This window comes from Dendrobium catenatum, unplaced genomic scaffold (genome assembly GCF_001605985.2).
Source record: "Dendrobium catenatum unplaced genomic scaffold, ASM160598v2 fragScaff_scaffold_860, whole genome shotgun sequence".
NCBI classification, from domain to species: Eukaryota; Viridiplantae; Streptophyta; class Magnoliopsida; order Asparagales; family Orchidaceae; genus Dendrobium; species Dendrobium catenatum.
The window spans coordinates 603905-625948 of NW_021319322.1; the positions used below are offsets into that span (position 1 = coordinate 603905).

The 22044-nt window shown below is 34.0% G+C and overlaps 1 protein-coding gene across 7 annotated transcripts; it reads right to left on the reverse strand.

Annotated features, from left to right (window-relative positions):
• Positions 1-9809: 9809 nt before the first annotated feature.
• LOC110098673 (E3 ubiquitin-protein ligase SIRP1-like) lies at positions 9810-20838 on the reverse strand. Of its 7 annotated transcripts, none has more exons than XM_028697062.1 (5): positions 20683-20838; positions 19050-20122; positions 18557-18609; positions 10371-10446; positions 9810-10072 (listed from the first exon to the last, which is right to left on the reverse strand). In XM_028697062.1, exons 2-5 carry the CDS (start codon positions 20086-20088, stop codon positions 9996-9998), a joined length of 1245 nt encoding a protein of 414 aa, XP_028552895.1. In that variant the 5' UTR covers positions 20089-20122; positions 20683-20838; the 3' UTR covers positions 9810-9995. The 7 variants fall into 7 exon arrangements, 5 of the variants coding, with proteins under 5 accessions (XP_028552895.1, XP_020681235.2, XP_028552897.1 ...); XM_020825576.2 differs by lacking the exon at positions 20683-20838 and adding an exon at positions 20389-20577 and having other exon boundaries at positions 9810-10135; XM_028697064.1 differs by lacking the exon at positions 10371-10446.
• Positions 20839-22044: the final 1206 nt, after the last annotated feature.

The following is a 22044-nucleotide window of genomic DNA, read 5'->3' on the forward strand; positions in this document are numbered from 1 at the left end:
GAATCAATGTACTGAGAGAGGTAGTGTACTGGGTTAGTTGATTATAATATAGGGTCATATTACCTAGATTATTAAGGTTTATGATTATTGATTGGTTCATTGTAATTAGAGTTTAAGGTGGCTATAGCTTCAATGAATGTGGCTCAGGTGACATCAGCTAGAAGTGAGGTCAACACATTTGTTTGAAAGTGTTTTTATGCTTGAAAAAGATTGAATGTGCTCTAAAATGAGTCCTAAGGTTCTACAATGAATTTTGATAATATTTAAACAATGTTACTATTTGAGTGCCCCAATGTTGGGTGTCTAAGTGCCTTGACATTCCTGTAGTATCAGACTTTAAATAGTAATATTACAGTGCTTTGGGTTCTAGAATTAAAAAAAAAAAGTAGCAGCATTGCATCACTAAGTGGTAGCGCCATAATGCTAGGTGGTAGCACTAGATGGTAGCTTTACAGAATAAGCAATTTTAAATATTTTAAAATCCACTATTCCAACCCATTTGAATGCACATGCTCCCGAATTAGAGAATGTCTGAGGGTTTTTGGAGAGAGAAACTCTGATTTGAGCCCCTTCGGGTCATTTTTATCCTTCAAGCTAATTAAAAAGTTATCCGGATAAAGGTATATCACATTATACCTATCTCAATTTTCAAAATTTTGATATTTTTGATATTTCTCTAATTAAATTTTTATTTACATTACCAAAAAATGCGAACAACTTTTCAGAGGTAAAACTTTCTCTATGTAACTTTTTATATATTATAAAGATTAAGATTACAAATACTTTGAATATTTTCTAAAAACTTTGCATCATGCATTTTAGAATATATGTGGTTTTAATTAAATAGAAAATAATATATATTTTAAAAATAATATCATAGTACAAATAAAATCTTGAAATGATATTTTACACAATTTGTAATAATTTAATTATATTTTAAAAATGTGCATTTTTACTCTATATATTTTATAAGAAGCATATTATTAATATAAATATTGAGAATGAAAACAAATATGTGATTAGATAATAGTTTATTCTTATTGCTTATATTATATTAATAAATATGTGATTAGATTATAGCTGATTCTTATTTCTTATGTTATATAGTATGAAAAAGACAAGTAAAGACATGTTGGCTTGTTGGTTTAAGATTGATTGACTTGTGCAATATAGTTGGCCGATAGGCTTTCCTTTAAATACTATAGTTTGATGTTGTCCTCTATTGATGTATGTGATACAATGATACAACGATTGGGAGTTATAAGGAGTTATTACTATGCCGAATAGGTAAAGAATGAAGATTCTTTTTACCAAGCCAATAATTTTTACTGATAAGATATTGATATTAAAAACACTATAACAGCCAGAATTTCTTACTTGTTAAATAAATGCATGTTATTAATTTATTATTATGATATGACTTCATTGTACTGATACTACATTGATTCACTATTACTTCCATTAGATTTACTAGTATTGATACGGACACGATATTGTTATTGAATTGTTACTAATAGTGCTATTGATTAACTATTATTATTACTTTTATTAATTCACTATACTAATTATTAATATTGAGCATGTGATTAATATATGGATATGATATTGATATAAACTAATTGGATAGTATGTGTATATCATTATAAGATTTTATTATATTGATTTAAGTTTGATGGTTCTTTTGTTGATGCTTTAGTTTTACCATTGTATACGATTTATTTATGAATTAATAGTATTTATACAGCAACTAATTTAGTGATTTGATTCAAAATTCATATTGGTTTACTAATTTCTCTATTGCACTACTTTACTGGCTTCCGTACCATACTTTTTTACAATCTATAGATTCTACTGCTACTACAAGCAAATTTTACTATTTTTGTATTGATTATTTATCATATAAGTATTACTTTTATGAATTGACTAACGACATGCATATTTCTTATTTATTATGTTTTGAATTCAATCATAAGATTTTAGTGGTTTGTTCGGCTTTTTAGCTCATTATATACAGTTTAAATAATTTCAAGTCAAGAAGAGGTTCGGGAGTGAGAGGTTGATCAGGATTCCTCATATTCAACTCCTTTTTTTAGTTATTCTTTTATACTCAGAATGAAAGGGTATATTATGCATATATCATTTCAGAGTATTGTATATAATTTTTTGGTCAATAAATGTAGATGCATATAGATTCTTTAGTTAATAGAATTTAGTTTTACTAATATATATTTTTATTATTGATAAATAAAACTAGATAGCTCTCAGTGTTGTGATTAAAAAGATAAAATTATTGATTCTTTCAAATTATATTCTAAGGCATGACAAGATGTGATAGTATACATGAATTGGTTGAGCAGGTACCAAGCTCATATCGAATTTCATAAGAACGGGGTGACTCTATGTGTTAATGGGGAAGTGTTTGCTCTTCTAGGTGTTGGGAGTATATTATCATCTCTAATTTCTATGTTGCAAGTAGATAAAATTTGAAGGAAGGGGAATTCTATATTTTTGGCCTATGTGAGAGATTTTAACAAATATTTTAAAGGCCTTGAAGATATTCGTATAGTAAAGGATTTTCTTGATGTTTCCTCGAAGCTGGATTACCACCAGAAAGGGTCATGTATAACTCTGATAGTGAAGAATCCTTATAGAATGAAGCTGAGAGAACTATAAGAGTTGAAAGTCCAGTAGCAAAAGCAATTAGATAATGATTTTATCAAGCTGGGTGGATTGGCTTAGGGAGCTTCTAAGTTGTTTGTAAAGAAGAATGATGGATCTTTGAGAATATGTATAAATTACTAGGAGTTGAATACGGTGACGATGAGGAATAAATATCTATTGCTTAGGATAGATGATTTATTTGATAAACTAAAAGGTGCAATTGTATTTTCTATGACTGATTTGAGATCAAGATATCACCAGTTGAATGTGAAGGCTGAGGATATAGTGAATACAGCTTTGAGCTCTTGATATGAGCAATATAAGTTTGTGGTGATGTCATTTAGCATGATTAAGACACCATCGATGTTTATGGATCTGATGTGACAAGTATTCAAGGAGTACCTAGATTAATTAATTTATTATTGTATTCATTGATGATATCAACGTGTACTCAAAATCTGAAGAGAGGCATACAGTCCATTTTCATCCAAAAGAAGCTTAATTTAAAGCAAAGAAAGTGGTTGGAGTTTATCAAATATTATGATTTAGATATTATCAACTGGGTAGAGCGAATGCTTTGAACATGAAATTGGTTGAAGCGGCAACTAGTTTGGTTACTTTTGAATAGACATTAATCAAGGAAATGGAGAGGCTAGAGTTAGAAGTAGCGCATTCATTGGATTTATCAGTTGGAGTTATTCTCATATAATAGTCCAACCTTCATTTCAAGATATGATCAAAAAAGTACATAAAGTTGATAAGGAATATGTGATGCTGACTGGTTAGATTCAGTCTAAAAAGATAGCTTAGTTCCCAATAGATGAGCAAGACATGATTTTCTGTAGTAATAGGTTGAGGGATTTGGATAATGAATATCTAAAGAAGGAGAATCTACATGAAGCCCACTATTTTGGTAAACTATTCAGCCAAACCATAATAAAATTTTTCATGATCTAAAGTGCATGTTTTGGTAACCTTGGTTAAAGAGAGAAGTGACAGAATTATTTTCTAATTGTGAATCATTCCAGATGGCAAAAGCTGAGCATCAGAGACCCAATGGACTATTACAATCATTGTTTATTCATGGATGAAAATAGGAAGAGATCACTATGAATTTTCTATGGGCTTTCCCAGGTCTAGGCAAGGCTAGGATGCATTATTAGTAGTTTTAGATAGATTGACAAAGCCTGTACATTTTCTGCCAATAAGGCATATTAATTTTTAATGAAGGTCATAGGATGAAGTTGAATTTCAGTACGACCTTCTACCCCTAGATAGATGGGAAGTTTGAGAGGGTGATTCAAATTTTAGATGATCCACTGAGGCGCTATGTTCTAGATTTTAGTGGAAGTTGAGAAGACCATATATCTCTAATTGATTTTTCTTATAATAACATAAGTATCGATGCAACTCTGTATAAGGCTTTAGATGAAAGAAGGGGTAGGACATCAGTATCTTAGGCTGAGGTGGGAGAAAGAAGACTAATTGATTATGAATTGGTGGACATTATGATTGAGAAAATTAGACTGATCAGGAAAACATTGAAAGTAGCTCAGGAAAAACATAAGAAATGTTTCGATCCAAAGCATAAGTTTATGGAATTTTAAGTTGGCAATTTTATGTATCTAAAAGTCAGTTGATGAAAGGAGTAAGCGGGTATGGAAAAGATAGCAAGGTAAGTCCTAGGTATATAAGACCATTCGAAGTGATAGAAAGAATTCAAAATTTGCTCAAAATTATTCTTGTCAAACCAAATAAATGATATCCATAATTTATTTCATGTGTTAGCATTAAGGAAAAGGGTATCAGATGTAGATCGAAATGTCCCAAAAGATGAAGTGGAGATACAGCTCAATCTGACCTACAAGGAAGAGCCTGAGCAAATTATGTCGTTTGATGTTAAATAATTAATGAACAAATAGATTTCAATGGTCAAAGTTTAGTTGAAGCATATGTTAGAAAGGGAAGCCACCTGGAAGAAGGAAGCTGAGTTTAAGTAATTGTATCCAAATCTGTTCTAATTGAAATGTCAAGAATGACATTTTTTTATGAGGGGAGAATATAATTTCCTTTGTCTTTAAAATTAATTAATGAAAGTTAATTAAGTTAAATACTCATTTATAATTGATGTAATGAGTAATTATAAGTTTTTGAAAGTGTAATGGGGCTTGAATGAACAATGGTTTTTCTTGAAAAAGGTGAAAATTCAAGCTTTGAAAAATATTCTGTAGGCGTCGCAATGCCTGGATTGTCAGTGCCGCAGCATTGAACCTCTAAAAAAATGGATAAAAAAATAGGTTGTATGTTCTATATGGTGCCATGAAGTGGCACCATCATGTCGAGTATAAGGTGAGGATATTCTATGATCATTTAGAAGATTCTCTTAGAGCGCAATGGTGCAAGAAGGCGAACGGCGTGACACTAGGTCAAACTAGTGAAATTATAATATTAAAATATCTGAAACCATTTTATCTTTTCCATTCACCCAACTGTCTTGTCGGAGAAAGAGGAGAAGGGAAAGAGAGAAGAAAAAGAGAGGGAGAGGATTTGGAGGCCAAAGCTCAGGTTTGATCGTCGAGCCAATTGGAGAAATTGTAGAGCAAGAGGAAAATTTTTTAATCCCTATATTTGATTTTAATCTTCATTATTTTATAAAAAATTATGGATTAGAATGTGTTTATCTCATATTTCATGAAATTTTCACTGTGTAAATTTTTATATATTATTGCATGCTCTATTCTGAAAGTTTTGGGTATAAGAATTGAAATTTTACTAATTGATTTTTCCTATGTAAATTTCTAAGTATATATTTTGTTTGAGATTTTTCTGGTAATTATAGTAGTTATATAAAGTCTTAAATTTTTCATGCGAATGCCCGACTAAAATTGGAAGTGAAACATGAAAAGTTTAGTGAGTATATTCGTCTACATGCAATGTGGCTTTTTATAGGCAATTCACGCATCATGTGGAAATTGCAATATATTTTTTATTTAATTATTATTACATTATATTTACATTATGCATAATATGGCATTGGATATGTTCTGATATGTGAAAAAGTGTACTCTCTATTATGTGATAAGGGCCCTAAAAGTTCTATTCTAGCCCCATCAGTTTAGGGCAGATGAGGGATGGATTTTAGCCCCACTTGTTGAAAGCTGGTGTGATAGGTTATGTCACATTGTACATACTCATCTGACCGTCTACTTAATGCATATGTGGGAGGGATTCTAGCCCTGCTTGCTATATATATATCTGTGTGTGTGTGTGTGTGTGTGTGAAAGATAAAAAGGAGATATAAGCATAAATGGAACTATCATAACATGTGCATGACTCATTGCATTGCATTAATGTTAATAAAATAAGTAAAAAAAAAAAAAAAATCTGAAATGGATGTTAAAATTTTGAAACTGTGAACGAATTTTGATGAAACGTGAAAGGCAAGTGCAAGTGAATCTCTAATGCCAAGTATTTAGAGAATGATTGAGAAATTTCTATATAAAAGGCTTTGCAAAAAGTTAAAATGTTAAGGATGTTCTTTAAATTTTTTTATTTCCTTTTGTTTATAGTGCAACTTTAGCTTTTCATTTAAATATTGATATCTATGATGGGTCAAGATATAAAGTCTACTAAGCTAGTTTTGTTCATCCTATTACTTTAAATATTTCAAGAAAAGAGAAGGGCCCAGTTGAGTAGAGGCATGTAAAACCAGGCTTCCGAGTTCTATTATTTTAGCTATTGATTTTGTAATCCAGTTTGTTTGTTTTGATGTATATACATTCTTGCTCTAGATTAATATAATTATGTGTTGTTGGAACGAAATTTGATTTATATTACTTTTAAAATTTGGAAATTTAATAGCTCTAATTGTTCTTATTGATGGTTGAGTACAAAACATAGATTTAGATAATTCAATCCTTCCATTAGATCCTAAAGCATCACATACTATATCCTCTCGATAACATGCTATTAGACCAAAAGTGACCAATATACTCAAGAAAGTGTTCCGTTGTTCCCACTCTTACAGATTTACTCGCATTAGTAAATTGTCACTTAAAAGAATTGTGTGTGATCAAGAGATAAGTAATTCAAGAAGTTCCATGCAAGACAAGCTGAGAGAACTTAAAATCTAAGATTACTAAGCATTCAAGGAAAGCCTGAGAAGATTGATGTGTTGCTAAGAGAAATCTATTGAGGCTGAGAAGAACTCACAAAAGGTCTATCGAGTTATTATCAAGTAGTTATGATGACAACCTAATATCTAGGGGTGTTAATATTTGACACGACCCGAAAACCCGACTTGAACCCGACCCGAAAATTTCGGGTTAGGGTCAACCCGAACCCGAAACGGGTCGGGTTCGGGTTCAACATTTCGAGCCGTTTCAAAAATCAGGTCGGGTTCGGGTTAACCCTTTGATCCGATTTTGACCCGAAAACCTGATTTTGACCCGGCAACTTGAGATTGACCCGATTTTGACCCATTTTTGACCCGAAAAAGAGGAAATAGACCCGTTTATTACCCGAAAAAGAGGAGATAGACCCGTTTTGACCCGAAAACTAGCAATTTTTTGTTGGAAACGAGTCATTCGGGTCGTGTCGGGTTGACCCGGACCCGAAGCGGGTCGGGTTTAGGTCAGGAAAATTGACCCGTTTTCAAGAACGGGTCGGGTTGACCCGAATAATGTTAGGTCAGTTTCGGGTTCGACCCGAACCCGACCCGTGACCAGAAATTGACACCCCTACTAATATCATTGTCAACAAAATCAACACAAAAATCGATTACGCCTCTTCATATTTTGTAGTCATTATTTCATTCATATAGCCAATTCACACTAATTTCGATTTCATACCTTATAATTAATGCTTCTCTTCTTTTTTATTATGATGAATATGTTTTATCTATTTAAGGGTTATGTTAGGAGAAGTTGGGGCTTCAAAATTATACTATGAGAGTTCAAGCCTAGAGATATTATATTGAACCTCAATGGATACGGTATAACTAATGCTTCATTTGGGTCAACTTCCTAATTGTTTTTTAAAGTAATTTGTTAATGCCGAATTTTCTTAAACTATAAATTTTTGTACTGAAAAACTGCTTTAGAAAACTAGAAGAAAGCTGTCCCAAACAAAGCCTATATTAAATTTTTGATAATAAATTTGAAATTAGAATGAAATTTTATAGTAAACTTTAACGACAATAATTTTTTTTTATTATTTTCTGACAAAAATAGGGGCAAATCTTCTCACATTGAAAAGTTATCGATGGATTTTTGTGTGACACTATATTAACTCAGAGGGATGCGCCAACATGTTCTTCCCATTATAACTAAAATTATCATTTAAATTTCCTAAAATTTTAAAAAAAAAATCATAAAAATGTGGCATTTTCTTGTAAATCATATTATTTTTTAGTGAAAAATCTATTGGTGAATTAGCTTACTGTATGTGTTTTCTATTTCTATTATTCATTACAAAGTAATTTTCTTTGATTTACCAATAGTCTTAAAAAGGAATACATAATAAAATTGGCCTACAAATGTTTTTGAACCGTGCACTTATTTTATCAGGATATTGAGCACATATTTATATTATTAAGTTAAAAAAATTCTAAATTTTTCGTGCATTGCATTGAATTTTTCTTTCTTTCTTAATTATATTACTTTATCCATTAATATCTAAATTAAGAACGTTAAACTTACTTTCTATATATATATATATATATAACTCACGCAATATTTAAGTTTATACAAAGGTCTTTTCTTGGTACTTAATTCTATCATTATGTTAAAAATTATATTGTATTGATTTGTGATTTCCTTCCTTTATCATCAAAATTTTAGATAATTTTGAATATTAAGTTTCTAAACTTATATTTGGTGAGCAGATAGCCTAGCTAGCTAAATCCTAAAAACTATTTTGAGAAAAATGCCAAAAAAAAAGTGTATTTTTGAAGATAAAATGAACGAGAATGCTAAGCTAACCTTGTTCGAAGATTATGAACTTAAGAAGATAACAGAGCACCTGAATGACGATTATGCTTGTTCAAAGATGAACAGTGAATCGAAGTCGCAGCTCTTTATATACTGATAATTCAAAATTTTCATCTCTGAACCGGGCTGAGTTGTCAGGTCGCAAGAATTTAAAAATATATGTTAATTATCCACATATACAATTCATGTGTTACAATTTCATTGCAGTCCAGATGCAAAGCTACATCCGAACTCCGCACATAATAATTTCTCCTATTTAAGATTGCTGCAATATTTTATAAAATTGATTGCAAAATTATAGTGCTTTTGGTTGTAAAAAAATATTTTTTTCAACACTTTTTTCTTTTAATGATAAAAAATAATCCCGTGAAATTATTTTTTATATCTAAAAAATAATGTGATAAAAAAACTATCCCAAATAAACGCTTAGCCATAATTGGAATGGTACAATCGCAAAGACCAACGAGTTGGATGCTGAATTGCTTAAAAATATTTGTCTTTATAATTGTGTATTGACTTTATTACATATTACATAATTTCTTGGAATTGTATGTTAACTTTGTAATTATTGCTTTGATTGCTCCTTTTATGTAAAGTATATTAGATTACTTAGGTTTAAGTATCTCTCACGTATAGCATCACTATATTTTTTGCATTTGTATATTTGTATTTGCTTTGCTTAGCTTTGATGTCAATGCATTTAGTTGTTTTGCTTGTGAAGTTGAGTATTCCACTTTTATTTACTTACAAGCTTCATTATATATACTAACTTAAAAAGGTTCAGTTGTGTGGTGTATTTAGCTTATTATTTTAGTTGTTTTGCTTGTGGTGTATTCATTGTGATGGCTTGAATTTGTAGAATTTTCAAACAAGTGAAGGTAACCAATAACATTTGAGACAATGGGTAGAATTTTGAAACGCCCGTGTTTTCATTGTGAGGAGAGATTATTAGGTGCGGAGTACGGACGGGAAGAACCGTTTGCACAAGCATTGGGTACCTAGCGGTACCCGCATTCAGTACCGCTGGGTACCGATAGGTAGGTACCCAGTACTTGTGCAGACAGTGCGCTTTCCGCATCGAATAATTTTTCCATTGTGAGGGCTTCAGTTCACTGGAAATTCTACTATGAAAATCTGGATGACATCAAGATAAAGATGTTTTAATGAGCCTATCTACATTAAAATGGTAAAACTAATGCTTTGTTTGGGATGACTTTATTACGGCTATTTATAGCATTTTTTTAGTACAAAGATTAAAATTTTTGAAGTAAAAAACTGTTTTAAGAAGCAGTAAAAAAGTCGTCCAAGCAAATCCTAAGATTACCAATGGAGTAAATGCAACTCTTATGCAGCAGCAGGTGCTTCAGAAATCACCATACAAGTTTGGTTTACAGCGCTACCATCCTTTAGCATCAGGATGCCTGCATGAACTTTTTTATAGATTGTCAGCACTTGGCAGCCAATTATGCCACAAACAAGCTTATCTATGAAGCAAAAAGAAGATTTGCCGTACTAGACAAAATATCATTCTAAGAATTTAAGCTTCGATTGGGTCAGTTTTCTTACAGCTTCATAAAACAATTTTTTAGTGTAACAAACTTAATTTTTGAATTAGAAAGCTGCTTTAAGAAGCAAGACGAAAGTCGTCCCAAACAAAACCTTAAGCTAATAGAATTGAACTTCCCAAAGGCCAAAAGAGAATATGTTGGTAAACTTCACCTCTTGTAGCAATTCTAGATGCTTTCTTATAAACTTTTGAGGAATTGTAGAACGCCCAGAGATTCAAATAAGCTATCTGAAAGAAGAAAAAGCTATGCATTTGCAGAAGGGGCAGATAATAACCATCATACTACTCATAACAGTGAGCTACAAAATGTTAGTTCATGATTCTGCAGACATATTAAATATATAAAATAAAAAATAAATTCAATTGAATATTCACGGGTCCACTCCACGTGTCAACATTTTATTGGAGTCTGAACGTATCTCTACGTGCGGACTCCGCACCTAATAATTTCTAGAGATTCGGGGTTTTTAAAATCAAATCTGCTATTGAGTTGTCAAAATGTTTATTATTTATATTTTATTTTATTTTTTAATGCTATTACTTGAAAAAAAAAATGTTTTGCACATAATATTTTTACAATTTAAAAAAAAAAACATTAACATAATAAAACATGCAATTCAATATAAATAATATAAAACTTCTGTTTAAATTTATGCAATTAATTTAGTATTTTAATTTGTAAGAAAATCTTATGAACCTTATATTTTAAATGTTTTACTATTATGATTAATAATATAAATAGATTATTACAATATTTTTAAAAAAAAAATTAATGAAATCTATTAAAAATGATTGAATATTAAAATAATATTAGTTTTTTCATCTGATTTGATTTTGTCTGTATAGATTTATTTTGCCTCCTTTATAACTATCTGCCATTTGGCCTACTGATTTAGCGTTTTGTCTGTTTTCAAAACTTGCTTTTTACTAGAATCCAAAAATCTAAATTGGAAACATACAAAACATCTAACATGTGTTCTCTAAATTTTTAAAATAATTCAATAAAACAACATATCAAATTCATTGTCTTGTTTTATTAAACTATTTTCTTAAAAAAAAATAAAAAAACCATTCCAAACAAGTAGACCTGTCAATATTGGACCCGACCCAAAAACCTGACCAGAACCCAACCCAAAAATTTCGGATTTGGGTTGACCCGAACCTGAAGCGAGTCGGGTTTGGGTTCTAAAAACCGACCCGTTTGAAAAACCGGGTCGGATTCGAGTTGACCCGGGAACCTGGGAACAACTCGAAATGACCCGGAATGCACACAAATATGTCTGCCGATCTGCCCAGAGTGACCCTGCTCGCTTCCCGGCTGCCCGCCTGCCCAGAGCTAGCCTGCCCGTCCGCTGCATCATGAGGCTGCCTGCCTGCCTCGCATCGCGTCCTGAGGACATCACGGGTCGCGTCCATGCCATGTCCGCGGACCGCGGCAGTTTCGCGCCACGTCCGGCTTCCGGCGGCCGACAGTTCCGCATCCGGCGTCCGACAGTTCAACGTCCGGCATCCGGCGTATGCGGGTCGGGTCGGGTTGACCCGAACCCGAAGCAGGTCGGGTTCGGGTCCAGAAAATCGACCCGTTTGAGAAAACGGGTCGGGTCAACCCGAACCCGAATAGTGCCAGATCAGTTTCGGGTTCGACCCGAACCCGACCCATAACCCGAAATTGACAGGTCTACAAACAAGCAAATAGGCTTCAATTAGTTATTTTTTCCCTCTATAATTTTAGCAAAAACAGTTATAAATTACATGAAAATCATGCCTAGAACATTCAGCACTTTGCTATTGAACCTTCTGTGCAATTTCATAACACATGAACTGTTCGAAAAAAGGGAACTATGATTTTAAATCACACGGCACTGCAAAAATACAGCATCAACCAAATTGTACCAAAAGAAAGACCATTAAACTACTATAAAACTGATAATGGCCTGAGCATTTCCACCAGAAATAAAAGTCAGATACTTTCTTTGAATATTTCCACCGAAACGTATAGTTTACATTACGATAGGAAATTGCGAAACTATCTTTTCGCATATGTCTGCAGACTCGCATTTAGTTGCCGGCCAACTCTCTATGTGTTCGTTGATTTTCTATGAATAGTCATGCAGATTGCTTCAAATGATATAAGAACTTAGCAGGGACTTGTCCAAATAATATTATTCACAAATTAAACACAAATACACATAAATTAGAAGTTATTATCCAAAAACAATCAACAAGCATAAAATTCAATACAAATGAAAGCTAAAGGAGTATTTACTATTCATAGGTTCTCTCCGCATGACTTGCCTCTCTACGGCTCACTCCCTTGCCTTTATTCTCATCCTCATAATCTCTAGCTCGCAAAGCATCAGAATAGCAAATGGGAACTAAGCAATTGGTGCAATGTTTATCAATTGTTAACTTAGATAGCTGCCCATAATTCTCAACTTCAAAAGGATAAGCTTAAAGGAGTTCCCGCATGGGATAAGAAAAGCTACCTTCTACTGCCAAATTATAGCAAAGTTTCAGTGGTAGTCATCTCACTCTTGAGAGATTGGCCTGTGGGTTCAAAAATTAGCGCCCCAGCCTCTCTGCAGCCCCCCTTGCTTTATTTTCAAATCGTCGAGGAGAGTTTTAACGTTTAGGTTCCGAGGCAAAATTTTAGAAGGCAGATTGGGCTTTAAATAAGACATTACCAAGAGATTTCACCCTCATTTTGTGAGGACTATATGATCTTAGTTTAGGTTTCCTATAGGCGCAAATCCCTATAGTTAATTTCCCCTCTCGATAGCGAGAGAGAACTTTCGATTAAGGCTAGTCGTCAAACAAATATAGTGCCTAGTATATAGTAGCAACATGTTTAGGTATTTGAAAATTTAATGTTTAAAATAAGAAATTCATCACATTGCACTTAAAATGGATGGTAGGGGGAATGATGATAAACCCGATCAAGATCCCATGGTTCCGTCTTCCCAAGTCATCATGGCCCTTAATCTACTTAGTTAGAGGACGTAGTCGAACCAACCTGATAGAAGGATCTTTGTCAGCAGTCATGGTTTGCTTCGTCAAAGGGTACCTTGTAGACTTGAGGTGCATATTTGCCAAAGGGGATAGATCTTAATCCACCATAGCTAACATAGGGCTTTGTGCTCTATCGATCATATCCTATAGATTCATTACTCAAAGATTTAGCGTCGTTGGGGAACATACAGGCTCTGACCATAATCGTAATTTAATGGTACCATTTGGTGTCAATACAGCTCGATCAGAGAGTCCCAATTATAACCGTTTACCTGTAATATCATTTGGCGGCAAAACCACCAGTTAAAGGACACGTGTCACGTCATTACTGGCAAGAGATGGTTTCAAAATGAATCGTAGTGATATTCTCAACCAGACATTTGTTCTTTATAAGCTGAAGTAATTTTCATATTTGTCCACCTCGATAAACTATTGCGAAGAATGGATGAATTTTTATTTTAAGTATTTTAGGTGTTTTATTTCAATTTTAAATATTGGCGATGTTTGTGAATACATTAAAGTCAATTGAATATATTTTATGAGAATTTGCAGGCATTTAGAATGTTTGGGGTCCTCTCCGGTTGAGATTTTCTGTCAACACGGTCATTATTGGAGTTTTTAGGTAATTTCATTTTATTGGTCAAACCTTGTCAACTATGTCTACTTCCCAATAGTGGATTAAGTTCTTCATCAGCTTTAGGAATTTATTAGTAAATTTTTCTTGTAATAGATCTTGAAGGCCTAATATGAACGTATAAAATAAATGTATTGATAGGTGCCACGACCGTACATTTGTTTGATTGTTTGAGCCGTTTCGACTCATATCTATTCACATAAAAGGATCGGACTCGAATTTAAATTCATTAATTGATCTGTGTAGCATCCTCAGACATCACGTATGTGCATATATCACGCTTGTCCGAGCCCATACGGTTATATAATTTTGAATGCATTTGCAAAATGTGTTTATGTAGTAGCTATGTGTATGCAGTGCAGCAGATGTACATGACATATTTGTCTGTTAACATACTCGTGTATATAATTGTGTACTTACATATATGCATGTATGTTAGTATTTTGCATTTGCATGTTGCTTAATCATGTATGCATGATATGTTGGTATGTAGTGCAGTGGCTTAATGCATAATTATAGTGCATTATATATTTGCATGATATTTTGTATGTTGCAATATGTGTATACTTTACATGCATTCCAAAATATTTATGAAATGTGTATGCATGTTCTTAATGCATGTTTCAATGAATAAGGGAGGGTGGGTTTTGCAATATTCAAACATGATAAATTATGCAAATGATGAAGGATGCATGATGTTCTATTTAGGAGCCTGTGGACACCTTTTGTCGGCTTGTACAAATGTTGTGGATCCGACGGTGTAATGCTACACTATGAATTGTTTGCTACTTTTTGCAAAAGAGATATTTTGCGTTGATGGGTCTCATACATTGACTTGTAGATGATATATAGTGTGACGGGTCTTCTACAGTAATTTGTAGGTGCTTGCGTTTGTTGCAAATCAATCATTTTTTCTTACAGGGGATTAGTGTTTGTTAGATATTCAATTGACGTTGATTGTGAGGACATCTTTGCAATCATTTCATGCTGATCACCATGGCTTGCAGAGGTTTGATATGTTTTCTTGCAAATTGGTGCTGATTATAAGGAACTTGTTATAGTCATTGTATATCTTCCATGTTTTATTCATGAGCATGTCATTGCTTTTGTTGCAATCTCCTTTAATATGTTTGTAGGGTAGCCGCCATACCCTCAACGTATCTACCATTATCCTTTCCATATAAGCTAGTGTGTTCATTTGCATATTGTTGTTGACTATCAATGACCTACATCCATCACTAACCTATTCACCCATATTGGCTAGTGAGTCACTGCATTCATTCTCTATTAATTTTCAATGTTCACATGGGATGATTCACTTATTTACAAGTCAATATTGTAGGGAGATTGATTTGTTTGTTGCATCTTTTTCATACTTTGCTCATGAACGTGCTATTGTGTTCATCGTAAGCGTCCTGTATATGTTGGTAGATATATTACCACATTCCTTTCATATCAACTATCATTGTCTACAGGTGCTTGCTTTCATTGTGGCTCTTCCTGTACTTACTTGTATATAATGTATCATATAGATGACGGATTTCTTGCAATGGCATGTAGGCGTTTGTATGCATTGCAAATATGTTCTCTCTATCTGTAGATGATACATTGTGTGTATATCTGCGTTCATAGAGGACCTGTCATCCTTGCAAAACATCTATTGTTATTGCTTGCAGGGATTACTGTAATTATTTTGTGACTGATGTGAGCATTACACCTCAACTATCATCATTTGTATGCAATTTACAATATTATTTAGAGATGTTGTACATCTGTTTGCAAGCAAATTATGCATCCCCTTAATTTCATTGCTTGGAGTCATGTTGAATCATTTGTTTGCTTATTCTTGCTTGATTTTTGCTCTTTTGCAAGTTATATTTTTATTTTAGGTGTTCATTGAAGTCTAATTCCATGTTGTTCAATTTAAGCTATGTTCCTTATGGATTTTGCTGAAATCAAGTTCACTACATTTTGTTTAAATCCAGGTACCCTGTTATTTGTTTAAGTACTATGTGTTTCAGTCAGAATTTTGGCAACCTCCCGACGTATCCCCCATTTAGGAGAAATTTCGATAGTTAAGCATTCCCACCATGCAAGAGAAAAGCTTGTATGGTAGTTGTCAGAAGACACCACAGCCATGATCTTCAATCCCACCACACTAGAGAAAGACGTATTTGAGTCCTCGGGGAGTACCTATTTTACATAAACAGTCTTTTCCCCACATGCATGAAGGCATATATACGGGTACTTAAAGTTGTTGTTTCACTTTTCTCTCTTTTTTTCTTTCTTTTTTTTTTTTTTTTTGACAATAATGACAATAATAAAGCTAACTAATGATATTAGTTAAAAATACTAATAATAAAAATGGTTAATAGTAAATAAAGGAAAGCAAAAAAGAAAACGTTGTCGTTGTGATGGAGTGATGCTTAGTTGGTGGGGAAGAGGAAAGTAATGCAGGTGATGGGAGAGGATGTCAACTTTAGTAGAGGGAATAGAGGGCTTTTGAGGCGGCTTGAGAGGAGCTGTAGGTGGACCAGAGGTGGTTTATTGAATGGGTATTTAGTTTGCTGGTAGGTAGGAGAAAGGGGAGATCGGGTGCTCTGATTCAGCTATGGTAGTGAATAGTTTTGTTTGTGGTGCAGTTCGGCAGAAACAAGAGAAGAGATTGACAGCAACATGAGAGTGCAGGAGTCAGGTGAGAATAGAACAATTGGATCGAACCTAGAGATCGGAAAGGGGCATTCGATCGAAGTAGAGAAGTGGCCGATTGGAATTGACGGACAGTCGGCAGGTTGGAGATTGGTCGTGGGAGACGCCGGCTGGTTCGGCTTGGGTGGAGAGGGTGAGGTCGCTTGAAGGTCAGAAGAGTGAGGGACACATTGGGGTCAGAGGCAGTGGTTTGTGCGCCTGGTTTGAGAGTTGATTGTGGTTGTGATCGTCAATTTGGAGGAAGCTACCTTGAGGGAGTTCAACGCAAGTGCAGGATTGACTTCGTGTATTTGGTAAGGATTGTGAAGAGGGTTGGAAGGCTTGACGAGTATGGATTTGAGTCGATCGGATCTTCCTATAACTGCAAGAAAGAAGGAATCTGGCTGTGGTTTCGTAAAAAACGAAAAAATAAAGAGCTGTTTAGCTCTTCTTTTATCAATGATGACAGGGGGAACGGGGATGCGATCGAGACGAGGGATATACAAGAAGCGAAGACGTCGTTAGCGCCGAGGGATTTTTTGCGGGATTTTGAGGATTTGAGCAGAGATTTCAACGGGATGCAAGGTTAGTTTGGATTTTTTTATAATAATCATCATAATAATAATAATATATTATTGTTTTTAAAATTATAGAAAAAAATCAAAAACTTTTATGCCTCGAATTTTGCATGTTGATCCCTCGATTTGCGCATGTATTTTTCAAAATATGTGAATTATGCCTCTAGATGTGAGACGATTTCCTCGCATGATTTTCATTGAACAAATTTAAAGTCAATATTGGGTGATGCAAACATTCTGAACCCAACGGCGAAGTCCGTTTTGCGATCAGACGTCATTTGGATAGCGTCACGTGTCAACTTCAGGTGTTGGACATCAATTTTGACATTTTCCGTACTTTTTGACTGTGAGGGGCTCCCTCTTAGGCAAATTCGACGCTCTAATAGCAACGGCGCAATCCATTTGGCGATTAAAGGTCGTTTGACCCTTTAATTGACGTATCGCATCTGCCAACCGTCACTTGAGTAGCCAAATTTCTCTCTTTTCGCGCATTTTTGGTATGAGGGTCAACATGGCTTCTAGGCTCATTGGGTCTAAATGAGCTTTGTGTTGCATTGAAGAATAATTGCTATGTACAATGACATGTGAAGCAAACATGCTCTTCAAATAAAAGAGACAAACAGTAACCTTACCCTTTTCAATTCTTCCAAAATGGGCAGCCCTTCACTCCTTGTCATTGGAGAAATTTGTCAATTGATATGCTCTCAATATGTCAAAGTGGAGGAGCAACAAGGTATTAGAAAAAGAAGCTTGAAATAAAATTTAAGCAAGAGCACAAGGTGATCAAATTTTATTTCCGTACTAAAAAAAACTGTTTTAAGAAGCAATAAGAAAGTCGTCCCAAACAAAATCTTAATTTAACTTTTGACAATTTCAAAGTCCAAATAGTGAAGTACACATAACATTAGCAAGTATTAAATAAAGTTTATGATTGTGTGAATTATGAAATTGTATTGACCAGATACAAGAGGGAAAGCTTAAAAATATACAAAATTAATTTATATTTGATGTGCTCTCAATATGTCAAAGCAAAACTTGAAAAGTAATATCTTTCAAAAAATATGGGAATGTAATAAAAAAAAATATTTTATGATATCAAAGTTTTAAATATGCCTATATTTTTTGTACTTTGCTAAGAAATAAAAATATATTTTTTTCAAATAATTAATATTCAGGCATTATACATATGGAAAAAAAAGAACAACTTGAAGGGCACACTATCTATAGCTTAAGAAGGATCTAACAATATACTGAGCATAAGGTATAAAATTTAGCAGCTAGTAATATTAGTTGCACAGAAACGCAAGAATGTAATGTAATGATGCTTTCAAGTAAAATAGCAATTTAGACAGCATGAACTGTTCAACCCTAAGTCAAAGAACTGATAATCTTTATACTTACCTTCCCTGCTGATAATATTCTTATTTACCTCTTCATTGCTCAGAACTAAACTTATTTGGCGTAAGCATCCTCCAAATTTGTCTGCAAAGTCCAGGGCAAGAAAAACTACATTAGTCCCAGTGAAGTAAACAATTAAATGTCAGTAGATCATTAAGTAAAATACATGTTTCTTTCATATATTATCAACCAAGCAAAACTTCTAAGTTCTGTAAACCAACAGACCCATTATAAAGATAAGTGGAAATGCATGAGATAAGTCACAACATTAAAACCTAGCACCTCCAAACACGAATAAGTCTGCAAGTTTAGAAAAACTGAAGAAAAAAAGGCTTTCTGGTTTTATATTCCATAATATGATATATGGAATTACAACAATATGTACACGAAGTAAGATACAATAACGATAGGTAGAATAAGGGCATTAAAGAAACATCTTTAATTTTCATTTGCGGGGGAATTGTGATCAGATGTAGATGAAGAAGATGCAGAGGCTGAGGAAGGATTCCCATCACTCTGAGAACCTGAAAATGAAAACAATCCATTGAATGGCCACAAGGTCGAAGCCCTTGATCTATTCCTCCTCCCTCCAACACCACCATCCCTACCACTCCCCCCTGATCTACTGCCATCAGCTGTCCCGCTTGAATTCTTAGTTTCATCTGCAGGCAACTGAAATCTACATACAGGGCAAGAACTATGGAGTTCCAGCCATGGTAAAATGCATCCAGAATGAAAAGAATGTTTACATGGCATTTCCCTAGCTTCCATTCCGATTTTAAAGTCCTCTAAACAGACTGGACAGATTATATCCTCCTCAATTTTTACAGTAGGCATCGCATCCACCGCCTCTTTCTGGGCAGGTGGAGTGCCATAGCGGTTTGGATCATTTTCTGCTAGATGTTGCAACAGTAAATCCAGTCCTGATCCAATGAAGTAATCTCCAATGGAGGCACCAAAAGCAGCACTATTTGAGTCTTGGTTTTGGTTTTGATCTGAATCAACGAATCCTTGGAGAACAATAGCCTGATTAAAAGTATTAATTAGGATCAGACTATGTCTATCCCGTTCTCTTTCCCTTTCCCTCTCTACATCATTAGAATCCGACCTAAAATCTTCGCGAAGGCTATGAAGCAATTGAAGTATGGCTGTACTCCGCCTTCTCCTTCGTACAATGGAGTCCAATTCACGCTCAGTATCCGACTCATTCTCCTCCTCTTCCCTACCCATCCTTCTTTCTTCTTCCTCTAACTCCCTACCCCGTCTCCGTGCAGTGGATTCCAGCTCACGGTCCAGATCAGAGTCATCATTCTCTTCAATCCTCGAAATCCTCCTGCTACGGCGACGACGAGAAGGATTAGCCATCATCCCTAGTAGGATAGAAGCCCATGGAGAAAGGACTCTCTCAGATCCCACGTCTTCAGTTTCAGGTACTTCCCTTCCATCCATTTCTTCCACAAACCCACTGTCACAGAAGGGGCATTTAGGTTCCACCTCCATGACTGGGTTCACTCTTTGCCGACACATGTAACACCAATATCGGGTGACCAGATCATCAGCCATTTCCAATCTTCTTATTTCAACTCTTGTTCAACCTCTGCAGATGGAGTGCCAAGAACACAACAAAATTAGTAATATAATGGGAAGTCTAAGAAAACTCGAAACACAGCTGAAACTGCATATCACACAAACGGAAGATCTATGCAAATTTCATCCCAAGGAGAAACCTTGCAAAATGAAGCCAAGATTGATTTCCTGGGAGACTAAAAAAAGCAGATACTCGCCAAAATCGGGTCAAAACCCAATAAAAAACGTTAATCAATCCATCAAAAAAAAAAACAATTAAAAACTCTATTTTCTAACCTCATCAAGCTCAGAAAAAACAGATCCCTCAATGGATAGCATCAACAAGGCAGAAAGGAAGAAAAAAAGAGATTCCCTACCCCCGCAAGAAAACCAGAAATCCCTCAGGATCGAAACCTACGATACAAATTCAGTGGAGCATCAAGAAAACCAAGAATCATGGATAGAACCCAATCACATGAACTCAAAGTGGAAAGATGACCTTGCTTCCAATCAAATTGAAAACATACGACTGAAAAATAAAATAGGGTGACAGAAGAAGAAAATAAACTCCAGAAGATGTAAATCGATTACCTTCGGTAGCAATCCGGCAACGTGCGGCTTCTATCGGCTCTAGATTTGGTGGCGGACAAGCAAAAGAAAGCAGATAGGAAACAGGAACTGGACTTTCCTCGGCTCTTCCTTTTTCAGGTGGACTTCATGGTTCAATTAATTTTTTTAATTCTTTTTTTAATATTTTGAATTTTTTTTTTAATCTTTAGGTCGTTTTATTGGTTTACTTCCGCATAGCCCATTTACCTCATCCTTTTTTTTTTTTTTTTTTTTGGTTTTCTTCCGCATAGCCCATTTCCCTCATCCTTTTTTTTTTTTTTTTTTTGCTTTATAGATATATCATTCAAATTCATAAGTTCGAACAAAGACTATTCTTCTTTTTAACCAATTGTCATGAAACATTTTATCTTATTTAGATAAATGCTTTGCACTCATGAACTTGGCTTCAATAAACATAATATCATCATGATAAAATGGAAGGTAAAATTTTAAATAGATATTATTTTATGAAAAATATATAAGTAAAATTTTATGAGATTAAAACATTTATTATCTAGAAAATATGAAAGTTTTGAGGGGGCATCATGAGATAGGTGATAATAGTCGTATTAAAGAAGGATAATGATAGTCTTTAAATAGCTAAAAAAGATAACACAAAGTTATAGTCATCAAAATTTTAATAATGTGCATGCTAATGAAGTATTGAAAGTTTAAACAAGTAGTAATAATATATTCAAGTGTGGTGGTTTGTGAACTATAAGATAACCTTGTTGTATTTTTCCTTGTGTTGGAGAATTTTTGGCATTACATCTCATGTATTAGTTACCATTGCATCAATGATAAATTCAATAAGACTTATAAAGTGATCTCAAGCTTGAGACTCAGCTTTAGCCTAACCCACATCACACTGAAAGCCCATATGATTATAAATCCCAATATAATGAGGGTTAGATGTTGCATATGGTGGTATTGGGTCTAAACATCATAAAGGAGGAAAATCTAAGGAAATAATGTCAGGATATAATAAAAGAGAAAGTCAATGGTTGTGAGGAGACATATGTAGTTTAAGCTTCCTTTTTAAAAATGAAAGCTACCATAGCAATACTCCATTGGTAGACCTTATATATTACAACTTTAAAATGGTTACAATGTTCCAACCTAAAAAATTGAGGCACTACAACTCACATGATTGCATTAACAAGATAGCACAACAATATCTAATGATGATGATAGTTTTTAAATATCTAAAAAGTTTGCACTAGCTTCAATAATTATAATAATGTGCATGTGAATGGAGTGTCAAATGTGTAACCGAGTAGTAATAATAAGCTTAGGTGTGGTGGTTTGTAAACTATAAGATCAAGTCTCAATATTTTTCACTTC